This window comes from Mastigoproctus giganteus, chromosome 1 (genome assembly GCF_048544385.1).
Source record: "Mastigoproctus giganteus isolate SK-2022 chromosome 1, ASM4854438v1, whole genome shotgun sequence".
NCBI lineage: Eukaryota > Metazoa > Arthropoda > Arachnida > Uropygi > Thelyphonidae > Mastigoproctus > Mastigoproctus giganteus.
The window spans coordinates 16,429,840-16,455,407 of NC_143575.1; the positions used below are offsets into that span (position 1 = coordinate 16,429,840).

Below are 25,568 nucleotides of genomic sequence, written 5' to 3' on the forward strand. Positions count from 1 at the left end.
CCTCTACTAATGCTAATGCTAATATTAAAATAAAGAATGACAACAAAGGGCTGATTTTTAAATCACTTTGTTCCTTTATTCCCAATATTTTAATTCTGCTTATGCCAAATTTTTTGTTTGTTCTGTATTAGTACATAGCAGGTTAAAATAACAAGAACAATATCTAGTGAAATTAATAACATCCATTAATTTAATATTAGGCCTAAAGCTAATATTTTACTACTTTGCAGAAGAAGTGCAGCATGAAAAATACCTTCAATTTATTCTCAATAAATTGTTGATAGTGTGTAGATGTAGAAATTAACAAAAAATTCAGTGATCAAATAATAATTAAGTATAATAATATAATTATTAAATATCACCTGATTATAATGCAGATCAAAACTGCATATTATATGGACAAAAGTGGTGTACTTTTAATTATTTTACATACGAAATCAGAAATGTCCAATACTTCCTTTCACGTATTATCCCACAATAAAAACAATTGCTAAAGGATTCATAAAAATTGTCAGAACTGAAAATAAAACAAACACACTTAGTTTTGAAAAAATTATTATTCAATTCACAACAAATGACTAATTACAAGCATTTAAATTTTAATATAAAAATGGAATACAAAGCTCAGGTCTGTAATGAAGACGCCCATATACTGCTTGAAGGAAGTTCTGGGGCAACCCACCTGGAACATATACTACTGCCTTCAGAGCAACTATGTGGAACCAGGAAAACATCCCATTCATGTCTGAAAAGAGACGAAGTGGAGCACATTACTTCGTTTAAAATAAAAAATAATGCTACATATTCATATTAATACTAGCAAAAATGATGCAAAGCTTGCATAACATTAACATGACACACAAAAAAAAGTGAACTTCCTTCTCTGTAACAGAGTGTCATAGCTAAATTTTTTTGGCCCCTATGAACAATGGAAGAGCCATGTTAAATCTCCATTGAAATGCCAATGCCTTACTCATAAAAATATTATTTATGATGTACATTTTAAATAACATTCAACAAATCAAAACTATAAAAACTGTTATAAAAGTTGGTACCAAAATCAATTTATTTATTAGCATTAGTAGAGGCATACGATGTGTTCAAGCTTATGCGGCATCAGCAAAAAAAAAAAAAAAAAAAAAAAAACCCTCCCATTTCACCCCTCCATTTGTTCCAAATGCCTGTCCACTCAGCCTTAAATTTATTTAGGCTATCAACTTCCACAACAAAAGATGAAAGTCTGTTCCACCAATCAACTACCCGCTGGCTAAAGCCAAATTTCCGCACATCTATTCTACAACTCTCAGGTTCTTAATCTGAGCAAGAGGAAGAATCCCATCATCATTCGGCTTGCACAACCCACTCAAGGCCTTAAACACCTCAATCAGATCACCTTGCAGGAGCCTAATCTCCAGGTGCTGCAAATTTTCAGAACTTAAGCCTTTCTTGGTAAGAGCACCCCTTTGTTCCCATCACTAACCTTGTTGTCCTTCTTTATACTTAGCATTAGTATTAGTAGAGGCATTTGATGCAAGAAAGCAAGCTTATGCAGCATCAGCCAAAAAAAAAAAAAGAAAAAAAAAAAAAACCCACTTCCACTTCACCCCTCTGTTCGTTCAAAATACCTGTCCAGCTGAGCCTTAAACTTATTTAGGCTATCAACCTCCACCACAAGGGATGGCAGTCTGTTCCACCAACCAACCACCCGCTGGCTAAAGGCAAATTTCCGCACGTCTATCCTACATCTGTCTTTCCTCAATTTGAATTTATGCCCTCTCAGGTGATTTTTCTGAGCTAAAGGAAGAATCCCATCAGCATTCAGCATGCTTAAACCATTCAAGGCTTTATACACCTCTATCAGATCACCTTGCTGGTGCCTAGTCTCCAGACACTGTAATTTTAAAACTTAAGCCTTTCTTCGTAAGAGCACCCCTTTGTTCCATTCACTAATCTTGTTGCCCTTCTCTGTACTCGTTCCAGCAGCTCTACATCCTTCTTGAAATGAGGCCTCCAGACCTGTATACAGTACTCTAGGTGTGGCCTGACCATTGCCTTATACAATGGAATAATCACCTCCTTATCCCTGCTGGAAAAATTCCTGTATATCATTGACAATACTCCATGAGCTACTCTTGCAGCCCGTCTGCACTGCTCAGAGAACTTCATATCTGCCTGCACAATCACCCCCAAGTCCCTTTCATTCTCTACCACTGTCAGTGTAGTACCACAGAGTTGATACGTTGCTCTGGGGTTGCTGTTTCCCATGTGTAGTACTTTACATTTGTCAATGTTAAACTTCATTTGCCACCTCTCAGCCCATCTGCTCAACCTTTCCAGATCCTGTTGCAGCAGCATAGTGTCAGTAGTGTCCTTGACAACCCTGCCAATCTTTGTATCATCTGCAAACTTGGACATTAAGCTTGATATACCATCATCAATATCATTTATAAATACAGAAAACAATAATGGACCCAACACTGAGCCCTGAGGGACTCCACTAATAACATTAGTCCACGATGAGCAGTGTCCATTGATTACCACTCTGTCTTCTCCCCCTCAACCACCCCTTTATCCATAGCAGCAATTTGCCTCCAATGTCACACTGCTCCAATTTGTGTAGCAGTCTTCCATGTGCAACAGTATCAAAAGCCTTTCTAAGATCCAAGTATATAATATCAAAGTTATTCCCTGCATCCAGTTCTTTTGTGACTGCATCATAGTATCCAATCAAGTTGGTCAGGCAAGACTTCCCCTTAACAAAACCATGCTGTGTCTGAGCTATAACTGAAGTCTTGTCTAAATGATCCTGCAGTGCTTCTTTAACCAGTGCCTCCATTAATTTTCCTGGAACAGAAGTTAAGCTCACAGGTCTATAATTACTTGTGTCAGCCTTTGATCCTCCTTTGTGAATTGGGGTCACATTTGCACATTTTCCAGTCTATGGGTACCTCCCCTGAGTCCAAGGAAGCTCTCATAATTATGGCTAAGGGTTTGCTTACTTCCTTTGCTGCCTCCTTTAATATAACTGGATAGATCCCATCCACCCCAGGTGCCTTTCTTGTGTTTATCTTCAACAGTTTCTCCTCCACTTTACTCCCAGTTACTTCAAGATTCTGTAGCTTACTGCTAGAGTTGAATACACCTCTGGCATTCCCCTTGCTGAATAACTCCTCATGTGTGAATGTCGATGCAAAATATTCATTTAGTTTGTTAGCTACCTGAGCAGGATCATCAACAGTTGACCCATCAATATCAAGTGGACCAATCTGATTCATCCCCTTCCTTCTAGAGTTTACATAAGTAAAGAACTCTTTGCTGTTTTTCTTTGCATCCCTTGCCAAGGATTTCTCGTAATCTGCCTTCGCCTGCCTAACCTCCTTTGTAACTTGGTTGCATATCAACTTGTATCTATCATAGGCTTCTGTGTCATGTGTTAATTTGTAAGTATCCCATGCATTTTTCTTCTCTGCCATATGCCTCATTAGTTCATCTGACATCCATTTTGGCCTAAACCTTAAACAATATTTCTTAGTTGGTATGTAAAGCCTAGTAGCTTCCAAGATAAGTTCTTTGAATGCTTCCCATTTTGAATTTGCTGTTGGTAACATCATCAGTTGGTCCCACTGTATAGAATTTAAATACTGTCTCAGTCCATCGTAGTCGCCTTTACGGAAGCAATAACCCTTCCCTTTACCACTAATGGTAGTTACCTCTTTGAGTAAATCCCACTTCAGCACACTGTGATCACTGCCACCTAGTGGTTCATTTATCTGCAGATTCTTAATGCATGAAGAATCACTGCTGATAATCAAATGAAGAGTATTACTCCCTCTAGTTGCCTCCCGAACATGCTGATGTAGAAAACAATCATCCAATAAATCCACAAAAGCCCTGCTAGTGTGTGAGTAACCAGCCCCCAAATTCCAGTCAATATCTGGGAAATTAAAATCTCCCATTATAAGACTCTCTGATTTACTGGCCCACTCTATTTCCCTGTACAGTTCCTTATTATACTCATCAGAGTCATTAGGCCTATAGCACACTCCTACTCTCAATTTTGATCTCCCAATGCTTATGTCACACCAAACTGACTCAACACTGCACTGTCCAGCGATGTCGACTGGCTTCACTTCCTTGGTTTTTATGTGTTTCTTAACTAATAGCATAACCCCTCCCCCCTTCCTATGCTGTCTATCCGTTCTGTAGACGTTGTACTCCCCAAATTGCAGTTCTGCATCCCTTATATCTGTGTGACACCACGTCTCTGATATCCCAACAATATCTGCCTTTGATGTTTTGAGCAATACCTCAAATTCATCAAATTTATTTACTAAACTCCTAGCATTGGTATACACACAAGTATACCTGCACCTGTTTCTATTCTTAGCTACCCTAACACAACCCATGTGTTTACTTGTACCGCAATGGCTCCCAGCAGTCTCTGAAATACCATGCATCTTGTTTTTCAGGTTTCTGCTCATTCTAATAGAAGCAGTGCAAGAATCTCTTTCACCTCTGCCAGTGGCTACTGTCAATCTATTGGTCTTTGTCTCCCCCCAAGCTAGCAGTTTTCCGACCCACCTAACACTGCCTCGATAGCATCAGCAAATATTCTTGCACCCTTTCTATTTAAGTGTATCCCATCCCTGTAGAAGCAATCTCTCCTGTTAACAAGTACAGTCCAGGCTGAAAAAAATTCTACCCCTTGAGCCTTGCACAATCTTTCCAGGGCCGAATTGATCGACAAGGCTCTCATCATATACTCCCTCCTATCGTGTCTGGGCAGAATTGCAGACACTTTCAAATTCACCCCTAATTCTCGGCTTTTGTTCAACAGTGACCTGTACTTGTTAAGTAATTCTGCCGGTCTCCTACTCTTAATATTATTAGTGCCAACGTGTACAACTATATCACCTTTTGTGCCCTTAAAAGATGATATTCGCTCTACAACGTCATCAACCTTTGCCCCTGGCAGACATACCCTGGTCCTGTTCCACCTATCTTTTTTACAAAGCATGTTCCCCGTTTCCCTGACAGTAGAGTCACCAACAACTACTAGTTCCTTCGGGACCAGCGCATTCTGCCTTGGGGGTTGTCTCTGTGTCACGCGATGCCCATACTTGTTCTAGCAACTCTACATCCTTCCCAAAATGAGGCCTCCAGACTTGTACACAGTACTCTAGGTGTGGCCTGACCATTGCCTTGTACAAGGGGATAATAACCTCCCTGTCCCAACTAGCAAAATTCCTATATATCATTGATAAGACTTCATGACCTGCTCTGGCTACCCATCTGCACTGTCAGCAAACTTTATATTTGACTGCACAATTACCCCCAGATCTTTTTACACTTCTTTGAGGGTAGTACAACACAGTTGGTACGTTTCTCTTGGGTTATTGCTACCCATATGCAGTACATTGCATTTGTCAATGTTAAACTTCAGTTGCCACTTCTCAGCCCATTTGCCCAACTTATCTAGATCCACTTGGAGTAGCATACTGTCTTTACTGTCATTAACAACCCTGACAACCTTTGTATCATCTGCAAACTTGGACATTAAACCTGATATACCTTCATCAATATCATTGATAAATATACAAAACAATAATGGGCCCAACACCGAACCCTGGGGTAATAACATTTGTCCACAAAGAGCAGTGTCCATTGATTCCAACTCTCTGTGGTCTCCCACTCAATCATCCTTTTATCCATCGTAGCAACTTATCCTTAATGCCATACCTCTCCAATTTATACAGCCATCTTCCATGTGCAACTGTATCAAAAGCTTTCCTGAAATCCAAGTATATGATATCAAAATTATTTTTGCCATTCAGTTCCTTTGTGACCACATCATAGTATCCAATCAAATTGGTCAGACAAGACCTCCCTTTAACAAACCAATGCTCTGTCTGAACTCTTACTGCAATCTTGTCTAGATGATCCTGCAATGTTTCTTTAACTAGTGATTCCATTATTTTTCCCGGAACACAAGTGAAACTAACAGGTCTGTAGTTATGTGTCTCCGTTTGAACCCCCTTTGTGAATTGGTAATACGTTTTGCACACCTCCAGTCCATGGGGACCTTCCCTGAGTCCAAGGAAGCTTTCATAATTGTCGCTAAGGGTTAGCTAACTTCCTTTGCTGCCTCCTTTAATATAATTGGATAGATCCCATCCACCCCAGGCACCTCCCTCATGTTTAACTTCAACAATTTCTCCTCCACTTTGCTCTCAGTGATTAGAAGATCACTTAGCTCCCTCTTAAAAGAGTTTGATTAACTTCTGGCATTGCCATCATTGAATAAATCCTTACGTGTGAACATAGATGCAAAATACTCATTCAGTTTATCAGCTACCTGAGCATGATCATCAATAGTCAACCCATCTATGTTAAATGGCCCAATCTGATTCATCCCTTTCCTTCTAGAATTTACATAAGTCAAGAACTCTTTGCTGTTTTTCTTTGCATCCTTTGCCAAAGATCTCTCGTAATCTGCTTTCGCTTGACTAACCGCCTTTGTGACTTGATTACAGACTAGCTTATATCTGCCATAGGCTTCTGTGTCAGGTGATACTTTATATGCATCCCATACATTTTTCTTCCCTGCCACGAGCCTCATTAATTCATCTGACATCCATTTAGGCGTAAATCTTGAACAGTATTTCTTAGTCGGAATGAAAAGCCTAGTAGCCTTCAAAATTAAGTCCCCGAAGACTTCCCATTTAGAATTCAACATTGGTAACATCATCAGAATTTAAAAACTGTCTGAGACCCCTATTGTCACCTTTACGAAAGCAAAAGCCCTTCCCTTTAGGCTTGACGGTAGTTACATCTTTAAGTAATTCTCACGTCGGTACATTATGATCACTGTCACCCAGTGGTTCCTTTATCTGCAAATTCTTAATGTATGAATAATCACTGCTGATAATCAGATCAAGAGTATTACTCTCTCTGGTTGCTTCTTGAACATGTTGCTGTATATTAACCTAATTACAATTAGGTTAATATACAGCAACATACTGTTTATAATTAGGTTAATTTATAAATTTGGTTCTTATTTAAATTTAAAAATTCATTTTGTCATTACATTCACAAAATCAAAAGAATTAGTTCTTTAAGGTCCTTTTTATTTTTTATTTTTTTTGTGTGTGTGTGTGTGTCTGTTTGTGTGTTCGACAGCGAGATCATTTAATCTAGTTTGCCCTATAACAGAACTTCTTTTGTGGCCTTTTATTATTTTTAATTTATTAAATGACCATTCAACATTATCAAAAATGTAAGAAATAATACATATGGCTCTCTACTACTATATAATAATATTGTTATTTAATATAGTTTTTTTTGTATAATATCTATAAAAAAAATTTACTAGTACAGATTTTTGAGCCCATCTATATGAGCCCTTACACTGTGCTAATTCTTGCAACATGGTAGGTACATCTCTGGTATATCTATAAGCTTTGTAAGGCAGGTCGACCATCACTAATCTGGCCACCCGTAATCTGGTTCCACTGCTAATTCGGACATAATTTCCTCAAACATAATTTCAAATTTCCCGGGTAAGCGCACCGACCTGCCACTACTGTTTTGTTGCCGTTGGTTGCAGCATCAGCTGTTGGCGCTAACTCGTAAACACTGGTAAGCCATTCCTACTTGTTTTTCTGCATTTATCATTATAACCTGCTTACATTTAGCCCTAGCCATGGTTCCAATGCATCAAAGAAGTGCTTCTTGTGGTGTAAAGCACAAACACCATACAATGTCCATAACCAATAAAGTTGAACTTCTGAAAAAACTTGACAGTGGTGTGTCTGTGAGAAGCTTGTGTGAATTATACAGCATTGGCTCTTCGACAATGTATGACATAAAGAAACAGAAAGAAAAATTGCTCATTCTTTGCTAACAGTGGATCAAAGAAACAGATGGGCATAAGGAAAACAATGAAAGACGGAAAGAGTTCAGAACTGGATAAAGTGCTGATAATGTGGTTTAAGCTCAAAGTGATGGTGTTGAGCTGTCTGGAGATCTGCTGAAGGAACAAGCTAAAATTTTTCATAAAGAACTAGGACTAGATTACAAGTGTGATTATAGTGAAGGTTGGCTTCAGCATTTCAGGCAATTCAGCATTTCAAGCTTTCTTATTTAAGAAAGTTTCATGCAGTGTGCGGCGAAGAACATTCAGCAGACAAGGAAGCAGCTGCTGCATTTGTTGATGAGTTCACCAAGTTAGTTTCTAATGAAAAATTAAGTCCTGAGCAGGTCTACAATGCCGATGAGACTGCCTTGTATTGGAGATGTACTCCAAGAAGAACTCTGACAACTGAGATGCAGAATCACTAACAGGTTATAAAGCATCGAAAGATCATGTCACTGTGCTGAGCTGCTGTAATGCTGCCAGAACCCACAGGTGTAAGTTGCTGGTCATCGGCAAAAGTTAAAGTCCCAGGGCTTTCAAAGGTATGACACAGTTTTCAGCGATTTACCATGCCAACAAGAATGGTTTTAAAAATATTTTGTTCCCGAAGCAATAGCTCACTGTGACTCTGTTGGCCTGGACCACAACTGTAAGATAATGCTTATTTTATACAACTGCTCCACACATCCGAAAGCAGAACTTCTGGTAAAAAATAATATTTTCAGTATCTACCTCCCACTTAACTGTACGTCATTAATTCAACCCCTGGACAATGGCATATTACGTTCTCTTAAGCGTAAGTATCGCTCCCTGTTTATGAGGTGCCTACTTAGTGCAGTTAACTCTGGCAGACCAGTACAGGAATTTCTTAAGGAATTTAATGTGAGAGATGAGATATGGTTTACTGCATTGCCAATGCTTGGAAGTCTGTAGAGGCATCCACACTAAAAAATGGATGGCATAAATTGTGGCCAGGTTTAATATTTGAGTCTGCACCTGGTGAAGACACTGCAAATGACTTTACAGGATTTAGGGTTTCAAAGCACCTGGTGAAGACACTGCAAATGACTTTACAGGATTTAGGGTTTCAAAGGAAAAGCAGATTATACATTAACTGCTTTCTTTCACTCTTGATCTAACTAATCCTGTTTCCAAGGATCTTGCATCGAGGATGGATGAAGATAACGCTGAGGAATGGATGAATGTAGATGATGCTGTAGCTACTGTTCATCATTATACTGACTCAGAAATCGTGCAGATGGTTGTAAGTCCAGAGAAAGAAGATAGTGGAGAAGAAAGCAGTGATAAAAATGAGGAAGATGTAGCAGAAAGGATCTCTATTGATAGGTTAATTCAGTTGACAGGTGAAGTGCTAAAAGGTCTAGAGCAACGCAGTTTTATAACTGAACAAGAAATGAACATTTACATGCTGCAGGATAAACTAATCAAAGAAAGGCCAAAATATATGAAACAGCTTAGCTTGCAAGATATGTTAAAAAAAAAAAAAAAAAAGCTAAAAATTGTGCAATAGAGGAGTCAACATTTGAAAATCCTGTGCCATCAACTTCTTGCTCACCCAGATGTGCTGCAACTATCATCACCAGCTCCTGAAGATGTTGTGCCAGTTTTAATCAATAGAATTACTGTGGCGCCTCTGTAGCCAGGTGGGAAGGAGCAGCAGTGCGTAGCACATGCTTCTTGATTAGACCGGGGTTCGAGCCCATCACCACCAAATACGGAGGATGCGGAAAGGTCAGGGAATGACCACTGCATATCCCGGAGCAATATGGCCTTAGTTGCTAATGCTCCTAGAAACCAAATAACAAATAACAACAATAGAATTACTGTACCTGTACCCTTTATTTTACCTATTCTTCATTAAAATTTCACTTGCTTTTCATTTAATATTTCTTTTTCCTTTATTGACCAACTTGTACTGATTTACAGGGTATTTTAAATGTAGGAGGGGAAAAGCAATGATGTAGGGTTCGTAACTCTGACCACACACTGTGTTCCCCCTCTTCTCGAGGACTGCACGTGGCAGATGTCACATTACATAACAGTACAGTATATTGGAGCTGAACAACAACAAAATTAACGGCAAAATAGCAATTTTTTTGGAGCATCAAATAACAGAAATGCAATTTATTCGGACAAGACAAAATGTTATTACGTAACATAACATCTCAGAGTTAAAATGAAGAAAAATTAACACGAAAACAGCAATTTTATTTTTCAAAACAAAAACAATACCACGTGCAGCTGACAACCGGTTTTTGCTTGAATCCCTCCCAAAGTCACATAAAAACCTAACCTTTTTTTTTCACTAAACACAAATGAAAGTTGACTAACACGTGCAATTAACAATAAAATTCCTCTTTGTACAGTATATGCACAATATGCCAGTAGAATTTTTTTTTTAAAATGTAACAACTGACAATACTGTGTCAGGTTAATGAGATGGGAAAAGAAAACTCACCCCATTTCCAAGTTTCACTTTTCTTTAACTCAGTACGACACAAGGTGCCATGTGGAAACCAAACCCAGCAAGCAAATGTGACAACGAAACGATATGAATTTCGCACTTACCACTGCAATACCAACGTCATGTGTCATGTGACATCCACCTAAAACAAAGAGCAGAATGCAGTGAGTAGGCGGAGCAACAACTTGTCAATCACTGCTTTCCCCCACTTCTCGTCGCCATTTTGAAGGGTGCACCACTAAGTGGAGTCGGCAATTCCGGCTCTTTACTTTCGAAACGGCCGTGATGAATTTTCTTACATAATTCAACAGAATTGCTGCTGTATCTGTACCCTTTATTTTACCTCTTTTTCATTAAAATTTCACTTGCTTTTCATTTAATGTTTCTTTTTCCTTTATTAACCAACTTGTACTGATTTACAGGGTATTTTAAACGTAGGATGAGGTGGTTAGCTGTTGGGTAAACTGAATGTGCTAATCTAACCACCAGTGATCCGGCAAACTCACTAATCCAGCACCCCACAAGTCCCAATGATGCCGGATTAGTGACAGTCAACCTGTACTCTATGTCCTCATTGACATTATCATGGTTTTTGCTACTTATTACTGATTTGAAGAGGTCTAGATTTGGGCCTGGAGGAATTCTTAAAGGAGAGCTACAGTTTGCCAATCCCAGGTCAAAAGCATACGGTTTCTCCCATGAATTATTCCAGATTTCTTAACCCGCACAATGTGCAGTCAGCCTGTGAACACAAACTTACAGACATACTATACACAGTGCAATATGGCCTTAGATGTTGACGTAAATGTTCTATATAAATAATATAAGTAACAGCCACTACTTGTTTTTAATTCCTTTAAGTACAGGAACTCCCTGACTTACGTAATGGTTGCTTTAAGCAGACTGCTACGTAATCAGAATTTCCCTAAATAAGCATTTAGGGGAATTCCGTACTTGCAACTATGCTTGCTGAATTTGATAGAAGCAAAAAAAAAAAAAAGTTCGACGAACATGCAAATAGAATTATTAAATTTTTTTATATCTCATGCACAGGAAAATTTACAAAGTGTACAAAATTACAAAAATTTCAAAATTATAAAAATACAAAAAGAGAGAGGAGATGTCAGCAAGTTTTACCTTTCGAGCATTGTTGCCAGAATTAACTCTCCAGCTGATAAGCACGCCGCTGCGGAAGTTGAGGGGTGTGAAGATTTAGAAGGGTTTTTTTTCTAACACATCACAAAATTTCTCTGCAGCTGCAGAATCTGCACTGGCAACTTCACCGCATACTTTAATGTTTTTGAAACCAGCGCGATGCTTGAACCTATTAAACCACCTGTTGCTTGCCACGAACTTGGCTTGGGGTTCGCTGTACGTATCTTTAATATCTTCATAAATACTTCTTGCTTTTGCTTGAATGGCCATTGGACTCAGGGCCACTGCTTTTGAATCTGATTTTCCATCCATATTACTAATAGCTTTTCCATCTTCGATATAGCACCTGAATGCTGTTTTGTGATCACTGTTGATCTTAAATGCATTGATCCTTTAACTTGTTTCTGTTTATATGCACACTGTCCCTTAAAATAGTATTCACTGTTGAAGCAGCGAGACCTAATTCCGTGCAATAGATGACAAACTGCTTCGTACTTCTTAATCATTTTCATCTCTAAATCAATTTTGTTTCGTTTCCTGGCACTGCCAACATTTGCACTTTCCATTGGTCCCTTTCCCTTCATCATTGTAATAAGTACAGAATGAAGAGAAGATTCTGAAAAAATATTTACGTTTTTTATATGATTGAAGATTTCAGTGAAGGGGAACTCATTTCACCATAATAACGTAAAAACCCACACAATTCCAGTTATCAGTATTATCGTAAATGCAATAAGATTGAGTTTATTACCCGTTTAACAGAAAAAAATATAAAAGATTGCTATAATGGGAACATATGACAAAAATGAGAGTGTAGTGCAATTTCCATTATAAAAATGATCTTGTAGAGAGAGAGAGAGAGATAAAATAAGTAGCTTAATTATAAAGCAAAAATTTCAACTTCCAAGGTCTTGGAACGAATTACCAAAAAAAAAAAAAAAACAAAAAACAAAAAACAATGTGTTATTGGCTACACATTCTAATATTTTCACGATACCTCCATTTATTCCTACGGGATGCAATATATATTTCCACGAATTTTTTAAATTTGCACAGGCCGGCGAAAACTTACATAAAGTTCAGTATTATGTAAGTCGGGGAGTTCCTGTATTTGTCTAATCTTTCTTTAGCTTTTACATAACAGTTCCAGAAGATTAACTGGAATTTGTTTTGGAAACTCTTTGGATAAAAGAAACATCCAATTATCTGTTCTTTGTTTTGTTTGTGTGTGTCCTAGTTTGTGTCACCTATGAAAGAGTTGGACTCTATAAAGAAAGGTGCTGATGCAACTAAAATCACGAGATATTAGTATATCATAAATTATATATATTAGTATCCAGTTTACATGTGTTTGTGTGGGGTAGATCTTATACTTCTGTCTGAGGGCTGGGCTTTTATAGAGAATTCTGCATATAAAGATGAAAAGAGAGAGAGAGATCATTGTAATATTTGGTTTATTCAACTCTCAACTTAAATAACTCAGTTCATTATGTAGGTGCATGGTTTCAGACTCTCAACTGATAACTGGAGTCTGTGGAGTTTTTAAGAAAGTAATTCCCTTAACTGATCTTATTCAGGTAAGGGAATATTATTACTTTTTAACTAATTCCTCTATTACTTTTTGTGTCAAGTCCACATCTTTCTTGGTGCCTCCGTAGCCAGGTGGGCAGGAGCAGCAGTGCGTAGCACACGTTTCTTGATTAGACCGGGGTTTGAGCCTGTGACCACCAAATACGGAGGATGCGGAAAGGTCAGGGAATGACCACCGCATATCCCCGGAGCAATACTTTTAATCTGATTATTAGCAGTGACCCTTCATGCATTAAGAATCTGCTGATAAAAGACCCACTGAGTGTCAGTAACCATGATGTATTGATGTGGGATTTCTTTAAAGATGTTACTGTCAAATTTTTGTAGCACTTTTTTGTAGTGCTGCTCATCTATAACGAAAAATTGTTCATCTCCATATGGGAGGGAGTGGAGGTTTGCCTGCATGATGCTTCTGAACGGATGGTAATTTTCACAGTGGTATAGCACATGCTACCAGTTCTTGGGGAGGGGGACCACAAACACAGGATGCACTGTCAGTGAGACCCAGATCAGCAAGCTTCTGGTTTAATGAGCCATGTCCCATGAGAAGATAAGTGACATAGAGACCTGCTGAAAACCGGGGGGGGGCGCATATATGCAGAACTGTTAGTTGTCTAACTGCACCAGGGATTCCCCCCCCCAGGACTAAGTGTAAAGTGTGTTAGTTGTCTGATGGCACCAGGGGTTTCCCCCATCTCCGCATTGTATTCTTTGTGAGTGACACAGAATTTTTTAAATCTCTGGCCCTGTGGAGGCCAGAGATTTAAAAAGTGTGTGGGGACTGTGGGAATTGGAAAAAAAAAAAAAAAAAAAAATCAAAGGAACAATGGAAGTCTACTATGCAACTTGTTTTGTACTCCATAACAACACTTTGCATGATGAGAGCCATATCAATCAATTCAGCCCTTAAGAGACTGTGCAAGGCTCATGGGGTAGAATTTTTCTCAGCATGGTCAGTACTTGTTAATAGGAGACTGTTTCTAGAAGAATGGGATACACTTAAATATAAGAGGGGCAAGAATATTTTTTAGTGCTATTGAGGCAGTGTTAGGTAGGTTGGAAGGCTGCTGCCTGGAGGAAACAGACTAATAGTCTAACAGTAGCCCCCGGCAAAGATGAAAGTGATTCTTGCACTGCTTCTATCAAAATATACAGCAGCCTGAAAACTCAAGATGTCTGGGATTGCAAGACTTGCTGGGAGTTCTCATGGAACAAACAAATACATGGGCTGTGTTAGGGTTACTAAGAGTAAAAACAATTACAGGTATATTTGTATGTATACTAATGCTAGGAGGATAGTAAATAAATTTGAAGTACTTATAGTGACACCCCGTCCCTTATTCAAGTGACAGGGTGTTACTTGAATAAGGGATTCAGAATTATAATATGGGAAGTAGAATGGGTACAGGCAGGTCGGGTTATGCTCATAATTAAGCACAAAATCTAAGGCAGTGCATCCAAAGCACATCGGTGGCCAGTACAATGTTGAATCAGTTTGGTATGACATAAGCACTGGGAAAACAAAAATGAGAGCAGGGGTGTGTTATAGGACAAATGACTGTATTGAGTACAGTATAATGAACAACTTTACAGGCATATAAAGTAGGCCATTGAATCAGAATGTCTTGTAATGGGGGATTTTAACTTTTCAGACATTGAGTGGACCTTGTGTGTTGGTCACACACACTAGCAAGCCTTTTTCATCAGATGATTGTTTCCTACGTGAGCATGTTAGATGCAACAAGAGAAAGCAATACTTTTAATCTGATTATTAGCAGTGACCCTTCATGCATTAAGAATCTGCTGATAAAAGACCCACTGAGTGTCAGTAACCATGATGTATTGATGTGGGATTTCTTTAAAGATGTTACTGTCAAATGCAACGAAAAGGGCTTTTGCTTTCGTAAAGCAGACTACAGCAGTCTCAGTTTTTAAATTCTATGTAGTGAGAACAACTGATGAAGTTACTAACAGCAAATTCTAAATGGCAAGCATTCAGGGATATTATCATAGAAGCTGCTAGGCTTTTATACCAACTAAAAAAAAAAATATGGCCTTAGTTGCTAATGCTCCTAAAAACCAAACAACAACAACATCTTTCCTGATATACACATTCCAAATGTTAATAAAATATTTAACATGAAACCATTGTTTTATATAGCAGGATAATTATCTCTGTGTCCACTGGTATAGTTTCTGTACATCACCGACAGAAACCCCATGCTGTCTCGACGGTGTCTGGGCACAAATAAATTTTTTTTTTTTTTTTTTGCTTTTAATTATTATTGATATATCTCTCATTAAAATATAATAATTATAAGAGAAATTCGCATTTCCTATGAAGTGCAGATCAGCTAACATTTTATGAACTTTTGTCATATATGAGATAACATAACAGAGATGGCTGCTTATGTGATGGGGGACCAGCAAGTTCTAACACAGCCCATTATAGCAGCATCTCATCTTTTATATAAATGGCAGATTAATTTTTTGAGGATGTCATTTGTTTGAAAGTAATACAATACCAAACTGAAATATATTTATATTGAAATATAAATACTTTCTCCATAAAAGCACTGAGTTTTCTATGGGTGGACAGAAGCTGAAGAACATGAATGAACTAAAAAATATATAACACCTTAGGACTATAAATCTCTACACAGTACTATGTGACAAAGCACAGATTGCTGCTTGTCTGACAAGGGAACCAACCTCAGACTGTCATAGCAGTGTCTCATCTTTTGTACAACTGACCAATTTACCTTTTAGTGCCATTTGTAAGTGGTATAATACCATGGAAACTCATGGTTAAGGCAAAGTTTTAACAAGGCCAATGCATTACCTAGACCTGAGGTTCCCAAACTTGCTTGGTGCACAGCACCCTTAGTGTCTCAGTAATTTTTTCAGTGCCCCTAGGCCAAAAGAAATACCTAGCAGTTTTGTTTATTAAGCAGTTAGGTCCAAACAACTTAAGTAATGTTGAAACTGTGAACTACTTAGAGCTAGTAGTTTGCATAATGTCTGACAGATGTTGAGTATCGTTGTGTTTTCCTTGAAAAATTAAAATGTCCTGTGGCGCCCCTGTGAGTTTGCTGTGGCGCCATGGTGCACAGTTTGGGAACTGCTGACCTAAGCAATTTACTGAAATTTCACTAGATGAATGAGGTTCACATGGTAAGTAGTTGAGGGATGGGATTTGTGCAGCAACTTCCATCTCTCAACTATTTTCTTAAGAGGAGACAGCTTCATAAAGGAAATAGGTATCCTATCAACATGAAATTTTGTAGATAGTTCCTAAGAATATTCAGAATAAGCCTTGAAGTTTTTAAAAGGATCTAAGTCACTTTTCCAAATGAGAACATGGAATCAGGACTGGACCTAAAACCATACCAGCCTATATTAGTATTTGCATTAGTTGAGGCATAAGCAAGAAAGCAAGCTTATAGAGCATCAGCCAAAAAAAAAAAAAAAAAACCCTTCCCATTTCACCCATCCGGTCACTCCAAATGTTTGTCTAGCTCAGCCTTAAATTTATTTAAGCTATTAACTTCCACAACAAATGAAAGTCTGTTCCAGCAATCAACTACCCGCCGGCTAAAGGCAAACTTCTACAACATTCTACAGTTGTATTCTACAACTGTCTTTCCTGAATTTAAATCTATGCCCCCTCAGGTTCTTAATCTCAGCAAGTGGAAGTATCCCATCAGCATTGAACCTGCTCAAAACATTCAAGGCCTTGTACACCTCAATCAAATCACCTTGCAGGTGCCTAGTCTCCAGATGCTGCAATTGACAGAATTTAAGCCTCTCTTGTAAGAGAACCCCATTGTTCCTCTCACCAATCTTGTTGTCTTTCCCTGTACTCGTGCAAACAACTCTACATTCTTCCTAAAATGAGGCATCCAGACCTGTACGCAGTACTCAAGGTGTGGCCTGACCATTGCCTTATACAAAGGTATAATCACCTCCTTGTCTCTGCTAGCAAAATTTCTATATATCATTGACAAAACTCCATGATCTGTTCTGGCAGCCCGTCTGCACTTCTCAGAGAACTTCATATCTGACTGCACAATTACCCCAAGGTCTTTTTCATTCTCCACCTCCCTGAGTGTAGTACCACACAGTTGGTACATTTCTCCTGGGTTACTGCTACTCATATGTAGTACTTTGCATTTGTCATTGGCGTACGTGCAAGTACACATGCACCTGTTCTTACTCTTAGTTACCCTAGCACACCCCATGTATTTATTTGTTCCATGATGACTCCCAGCAGCTCTTGAAGTCCCCAGCAACTTGCTCGCTAGGTTGCTGCTCATTACAATAGAAGCAGTGCCAATGTGTACAACAATATCACCTTTTGTGCCCTTAAAAGATATCTGCTCTTCGACGTCATCAACTTTTGCCCCTGGCAGATATACCCTGGTCCTGTTCCATCTATCCTTTTTGCATAATATATTCCCCGTCTCCCTGACAATAGAGTCACCAACAATAACTAGTTCCTGTGGGACTAGCGCATTCTGCCTTGGAGATTTCTGCTGTGTTCCTCATGCACAGGAGTGAGCTCTGGCATTGAGTGGGCTTGATGGGCCTCTCTTATTAATTTCCTCGAGGGCATCCACCCTACACCCCAAACTCTCACAGTGCCCATCAGAATGCTAAGTTGGTGCCTAATTTCCTCACAGTCTCTGCACCCAGCACACACCAAGACATCCTCCTGGGCTAGATCATGTCATGTTCTAGACAGGTCTGCAAACATTTCACATTTTACACATTTTTTTAGACTGTGATGCATTGGAGAATCGCCGCCTTCGGTTCTCCCCCGAGCCACAGCACTCTGGCTAATCTGTGAGCGTTGTTTTGCTGCTTTAGTCTAGGTCATGATTCCGTTTAAGTACAATTTAATTGACAATGAAATTTAATAAGATTAATAAATTTTACCGATCAATTGGTAATACTATACTATACTAAGCTAATAGATTTCTAATACAGTGCTGCATGTTTCACTATCTAGTTTTACGTTAAACTTACGCTAAGTAGTTCGGGATATACGTTGTATCGTATAACAATAGCGGCAAGTTACGAACAGTAAATCTATGGACACTAAATATTAATTAACTTTCAAAATCACTATATAAATTTGAAAAAAACCAAGGAGCTTGACTAGATCTATAAGCTACTTATAGAAAATAACGGCTAAATATAATAGCTGCAAAATCTTGTCCAATACATGTCCAACTAAATGTAACATTTCATGAAAATCCGTCCACTGGCAGTCAAGTTCTTATATGGAGACCGACAGACGGATATGTGGAGACAGCAGGCGTGCGTGCGTGCGTGCGTGTGTGTGTGTGTGTGTGTGTGTGTGTGTGTGTGTGTGTGTGTGTGTAATTCAGTGAAAGAATGAGCCAAAAGTACAACCTAAATGACAATATGTGTCAATGCAAGTATCAGACAATACTGCCGTTGGGATTTTTGTGCACAAAAGTGTATAAAGAATAGCCCAAAACCTAACAAACATTTTAAGCTTACCATGGTAGCCTTGTGGCCAGAGACAGCTTGCTGATGTAAGAGGCCAATGAAGAGCGAAAAGAATCTGTTAGACAGATGAACCACAATTAGTTAAATGGTAATGCAATAAAACAGTGGTATACAAAAGGATAATGTGGAATGCATAATACATCAGCCCATCACTTGCAGAGTACAGAAGCTGATAACCTTACTGAGTTACTCTTTTCAGCGTATAAACAAGCAGCTAGAGGTACAATGGGCACAAGAACATTGGACTTTTGAAGAGTGGAAAGGTCACTGGTCCAATAAATTATGACTCCAGACCACGATGATAGTAAGATCAGGGTATCGTGATAGTAGCATGAATCTATGGATTCCTCAATCCAAGTGTCAATATTCCAGGTTGGTGATGTAGGGAGAGTTCTTGTGGCATGCAATTAGGTTCCCTGATACCAGCAGATAAACATCTGAATGCCATGAACTACTCAAAATGTTGTTGCTGACCAGATGTATCTTCATTCTTACAGTTTATCATCTGGTAACAATCACTTCCTGCAGGATAATGTGCCTATTCAAAAGGCATACACTGTTCAAGGATAGTTCCAGGAGCACGAGGGTGACTTTACCATACATCATTTTGTTCAGTCACCAAATTTCAATCTGATTGAGAATATGTGGAATTGGTAGAAAGAGCTGCTCATAACAAGGATCTGCTACTTGGTAACGAGCCAACTTTTCCTTCTCGAGAGTATGTTCGTGATGCCTAAACACCTGAAACATACTATGTATATAGTATGAAAGATATGTTTCTTATATATATTAGAATTAGAATCATTTTCCAATATCCTAAGTGTAGTACCATACAGTTGGTACATTACTATGATATTATTGCTACCATCATGCAGTACTTTGCATTTGACAATGTTAAACTCAACTGCCATTTCTCAGCCCATCTGCCTAATTTTTCTAATCTTGTTTCAGTAGCATACCATCATTACTCTCATTAACCACTCTGCCAGTTGGTACATTACTATGATATTACTGCTACCATTATGCAGTACTTTGCATTTGGCAATGTTAAACTACAACTGCCATTTCTCAGCCCATCTGCCTAATTTTTCTAGATCTTGTTTCAGTAGCATACCATCATTACCATCATTAACCACTCTGCCAACCAGTGTTTGTCATCTGCAAACCTAGACATTAAGCCTGACATAACTTCATCAATATCATTAATAAATATATAAAACAACAATGGGCCCTGCACCAAACCCCAAGGGACTCCACTAATAACATTAGTTCCACAAAGAGCAGTGTCCATTGATAACCACTCTCTGTCTTCTCCCACACAATCATCGCTTTATCCATAGCAGTAACTTGCCCTTAATATCACAGTGCTCCAATTCATATAGCAGTTTTTATGTGCAATAGTATTAAAAGCTTTCCTGAAATTCAAGAATATAATATCAAAATTATTTTTTGCATCCAGGTCCTTTGTGACTGCATCATAGTATCCAATCAAACTGGTCAGACAAGATTTCCCCTTAACAAACCTATGCTGTGACTGAAATATAACAGTACAACTGTCTACATGGTCCTGCATTACTTCTCTAACAAGTGACTCCATTATTTTTCATGAGCAAAAGTTAAGCTAACAGGTCTGTAATTACTCTTGTCACCCATTGTTCTCCCTTTGTGAACTGGGGATACATTCACTCATCTCTAGTCCACGGGACGTTCCCTGAATCCAAGGATGCTCTTATAATTATGAGAGCATCCTTGGATTCAGGGAAATGTCCTCCCCCCAACACCACCACAGAAATCTATTTATAGATTTCTGTGGTGGTGTTGGGGGGAGGACAAGGAATTTGAATTGGGCCCAAAGCCATCCCACAGGCTAACAGAACAAATTCTGAAAATGACTTGTCCTTGCTGTGTAATGGAAAAACACCTGAAACGTTCATTTATATAAAATTGAACCAACTGAGCCATCCAAATTTCATTAAAATCAGACCAATGGAAATTCAACACAGTTTCTATTGGCATGATTTTAATGAAAAATTGTAGATTGTTCCATAAATATTTTTCAAAGAGTCAAATATAACCTTTCATGAAAATTTGTCCAACGGGAGTCAAAATGTTACTTGTGGATGGAAATGGTCAAGGTAAGAGGTGTACCCTAGGTGCATTTACAAATGCACCTAGGAAACACCCTACAAGATTTTGACTGGAGAAAAAAAAAAAAAAAAAAACCTCATTATACCTAATCTGTAAAAGATTCTCCAGGTTGCAGTCTGTTCGATTATAGTATTGCCAGAAGAAATACAGCGGATCAGTTGCATCTGGAATACCTGAAAAAAAAATATATATATATTATTTTCATAGGCAGCTTAAATTAACTGGATTGATCACCTAATTTTTATGATGTTTTATTATGTCCAAGTCTGATTTACTATGTAGTAAATCATCCTCATCCATAACAGGATACTTTGCTTTGATATAAATTACTTACCGAAGCCAGTAAAAAGTTGGAAAAGTGACCTAAGTAAATACACGTTTTGTTAAAAAAAAAAAATAATAAAATAATAATAATAAAAAACCATAATTACATAGCCATCAAGAAAAGATGCAACAATTTTGAATGCCTATATTTTATGATGTACTGGACTAGCATTGGTGAGTTTAAACATGTATGAATTTTTTTTTTTTTTTTTTTATATATCAGCTGTGATGCATTCTAGCAGGAAAATTCTGTAAGCAAGATGCAACTGATACTTTGTGTGAAAAACAGATTTATGAAACTCACAGTGTGTTACAGTGCAGAATGAGTTTAAAGTGAGGTTAAGTTGCTGAAAAGATCCAGAAAGTTCAACAATTTAAAAGTTACTAAATATATATTGTTGATCGTTCTAGTTTAAAGAAGTTTGAACAATCTAGTTCTTTGATCAACAATAAGAGTCTTTACTAGCAGAAAGAAATACACTGGATTTCAAGGAAATCTGTGAAGTGATTTTTTTAACATATGGGCTTAAAACAAACACACACAAACAAATAAACATTTTAATAACTGTCTGACAAATTTTAAAACTTTTCAGACAGTTGAATAATAAACTTTCATATTCCAATCTTACATTTAATGACACCAAACTCGTCAATGTCAGTGCAATACAGGTAGTTATTATTAGCTATATGGTGCAAGGAAGCCTGAGGCTTATGCTGCACCAGCCAAAAAAAAAAAAAAAAAAATTCACGAGTTACCCTGAGAGAGAGAGCAGTAGAAGGGAATCACCAAGAAAGAGAAGAATGATGATATCCAGTTCAGGACCCTGGGTGTGCCAAGCCCATACTCATCAGATGTGAGCCCCTGGGGTCCTGACTTTATGAGTTGATTCGTTCCTAGCGTGCACTCGTAAAGCGAAAACTCATAAATAGACAATGTTAAAATAGGGGTTACGTTCTCAACAATGATTGATTTATCCAAAGAAATGAAAACGTAGCCTGTAAAATCAAGCAAATTATAATAATAAAGAAATTATTTATGACTTAGAAATGTTAAAAAAGAATGTTTATTCTTTATCATCATACTCGACTAAATGCACACTCGTTGATCACTCATTATTGGCTTGGCACTTGTTGGTTTGTTGCACAAGGAGTCATCTTCTTCAGAAATGTTTCATGAGGCGTTTGTTTCCAAGATAATCTCTTTTTTTTTTTTTTTATAAATTTCAATAGCACGCATAAACATTTTTTAACAGAATGCACAAATTGCAACACGATTTGCACTGAGTAACAAGTTTACGAAGCTTAAAAAAAAATAAAGAATGAAGAGAAGATTCTGAAAATTTGTTTTTTATACGATTGAAGATTTGAATAAAGGGGGAAGATTTCATCATAATAACGTAAAAAAACCACACAATTCCAGCTATCGGTATTTTCACAAATGGAATAACTTGCAGTTTACTACCTGTTTATAACTGCTTGCACTAACAGAAAAGCCCAATAAACCGGAAAGTGTATATGTTTTTGTTTTTTGGTCATGACCTCCAGAAACGTGCTTTAGAAAATTTCACAAAGCTGTTCAAAACTGATTCTTATAAAAGAACATACAATGATGAAATTGTATTGCATATCAATGATTTGAATTGGTAACTAATACAATTTACACTATAAAAACGACCTTTTAGAGAGTTATATTTCTATAAAATTTCAACTTCCGAGGTCGTGGAACGAATTAGCAAAAAACAATGTGTTATTGGGTTCACATTACGATATTTTCACAATATGATGGTGTCTCTAGAATGGATCAATATCGTAAAGCGGGATACATTGTATTGTATAGCTACAAGCGTGGTTTGAAATGCGGTATTTATGAATGTTTAACTTTAATATTTTTTTTGCAATTAATATTCATATTTTCGATTTTGTTGATACTTGGAAAAAAAAAAAAAAAACTCGTAAACCAGGGAACTCGTAAAGCGGGAACTGCCTATACATAAAAAATATACACATTTAAAACTTCTGCATCTTTTCTTAACGACCAATGTATGTGTGGCTATATATAATTCAATTAGTGATGCAATGAAATACTTTAATGATAAAAAAATGAATTTAAATATAAAATTATGCATCCATGTACTTAAGTAGTAGTGGCATGTGATGCAAGAAAGCAAGTGAATGAGCTTATGCAGCATCATCCAAAAAAAATAAAAAATTTGCAAAACAATTCCCTCTAAATGTTTGTCCAGTTCCTCCATAAATTTATTTAACCTATCAACTTCCACAATGACAGATGGAAGTTTGTTCCAGCAATTAACCACCCGCTAGCTATAGACAAATTTCCACACATCTATTCTACATCTGTCTTTCCTTAATTTGAATTTATGCCCTCTCAGATTCGTAGTCTGAACAAGTGGAAGAATCCCATCAGAATTCAACGTGCTCAACCCATTCAAGGCCTTATACACCTCAATCAGATCACCTCGCAGGTGCCTAGTCTCCAGCCACTGCAATTTGCAGAACATAAGCCTCTTTTGGTAAGAAGATTCCTTCATTCCCCTCACCAATCTTGTTGCCCTTCTCTGTATACGCTCAAGCAAATCTACATCCTTCCTAAAATGAGGCCTCCAGACCTATAAGTAGTACTCAAGGCGTGGCCTGACCACTGCCTTGTATAACAGGATAATCACCACTTTTTCCCTACTAGCAAAATTCCTGTGTATCATTGACAAAACCCCATGACCTGCCCTGACAGCCTGTCTGCATTGCTCAGAAAACTTCATATCTGACCGCACAATTACTCCCAGGTCTTTTTAATTTTCTACCACCTTAAATGTAGTACTACACAGTTGGTACATTTCTCTGGGATTACTTCTACCCATATCCACTACTTTGTATTTGTCAATTTTAAACTTCAGTTGCCATTTCTCAGCCCATCTGCCCAAATTTTCTAGATCCTGTTGCATTAGCACAGTGCCATTACTGTCATTAACAACCCTGCCAACCTTTGTATCATCTGCAAACTTCGACATTAAGCCTGATATACCTTCATCAATATCATTGATAAATATACAAAACAACAGTGGACCCAACACCGAACCCTGTGGGACTCCATTAACAACATTAGCCCATGTAGAGCAGCGCCCATTGATTACCACCCTCTGTCTTCTCCCACTCAACCATCCTTTTATCCATTATAGCAACTTACCCTTAATACCATTCTGCTCCAATTTGTACAGTTGTCTTCCATGCGCAACAGTGTAAAAAGCTTTCCTGAAATCCAAGTATATGATATCAAAATTATTTTTTGCATCCAGTTCCTTTGTAACCACATCATAATATCCTATCAAATTTGTCAGACAAGACTTTCCCTTAACAAACCCATGCTGTGTCTGAAGTATGTGTATACAAGCTCAACAGACAACAGAATTAAATCACAGTAATTGCACCCCCCCCACCATTACTTTCCCATCTTATATTTCTACAATTTACATGTTACTGATCCTGCAAAAGTTTACTTTTTGGATCACATTCTTAGAAGGAACTGAAAGCAAAATCATAAATGTGATTTTTTAAAATCAAGCAAACTGTATTTACGGAGTACATCTTCAATGACTTGGAATTTCATGAATTTAACAAAGCGTTATGTAAGATGGTGATAATGTTAACCCAAAAGTGGGCATACCCCTACTTAAGTTATGCCAAAATATTTATGTATCCAATACGTTGAGTGAAAGGCATTTAACATTGTGGTAAGTTCCATGCTTAATTTAATTTTATTTTCATATGATTTTAACATTAAAATTTTTCTAAAGAGGATGTACAAGTGCAAGTCAAAATTAGGTCCCTATATATAAAAATTATAAAATTAAAGTGAACAAAGCTAGGGAAATAAAACAAAGCACATTATATTGGTGTGAACTTCAAGTTTTCATACTGCCCAGTTCAGTTTGATACATTTCCCTCTGAAGTCAAGGGTAAAAATAGTAGATGTCATCTGCAGTGAGTGAGCAGCAATATGTGTCATGGTTTGGCTGCAGCCTTCAAAGCCATTTTCAATGAGAATATGGGAGGAAAACAATCTCTAGTTTGTACGGCACCTCTCTACTGGTCAAAAGAACTCAAGACTGTTGCAGATACAGATACTAACATGCTGACCCATGTGTCGGATGAACTACAATGCACATGAGATATCTGTGTGCAAAGATATAACATGTTTTGTTTCATTTCTGCAGTTTTTGTTTCCCATTTCTCTCTTATAATTTTTATATATTAGGACTTAAGTTTTGTTCATTTTGAGTGCATACTCTTGAAACGATTTTTAAAAAGTCAATATTTAAGCTATTGAAATGAAAAATTATAATTCCTCAGAGCGGTTAATACTAGAATATACATATAGAGAACAGTTAGTATTCAAAA

General features: G+C 37.6%; 1 protein-coding gene across 1 annotated transcript in view; it reads right to left on the bottom strand.

The window, feature by feature from the left end:
• Window positions 1-624: 624 nt before the first annotated feature.
• LOC150090583 (uncharacterized) overlaps window positions 625-25,568 on the bottom strand; it is a 153,120-nt gene continuing 128,176 nt past the window's right edge. Inside the window, exons 8-9 of the mRNA XM_090385101.1 lie at window positions 20,917-21,004; window positions 625-745 (exon numbers count right to left, since the gene is read on the bottom strand). Coding sequence (XP_090241227.1) covers window positions 625-745; window positions 20,917-21,004 — 209 coding nt within the window. The remainder of the gene's footprint in view (window positions 746-20,916; window positions 21,005-25,568) is intronic.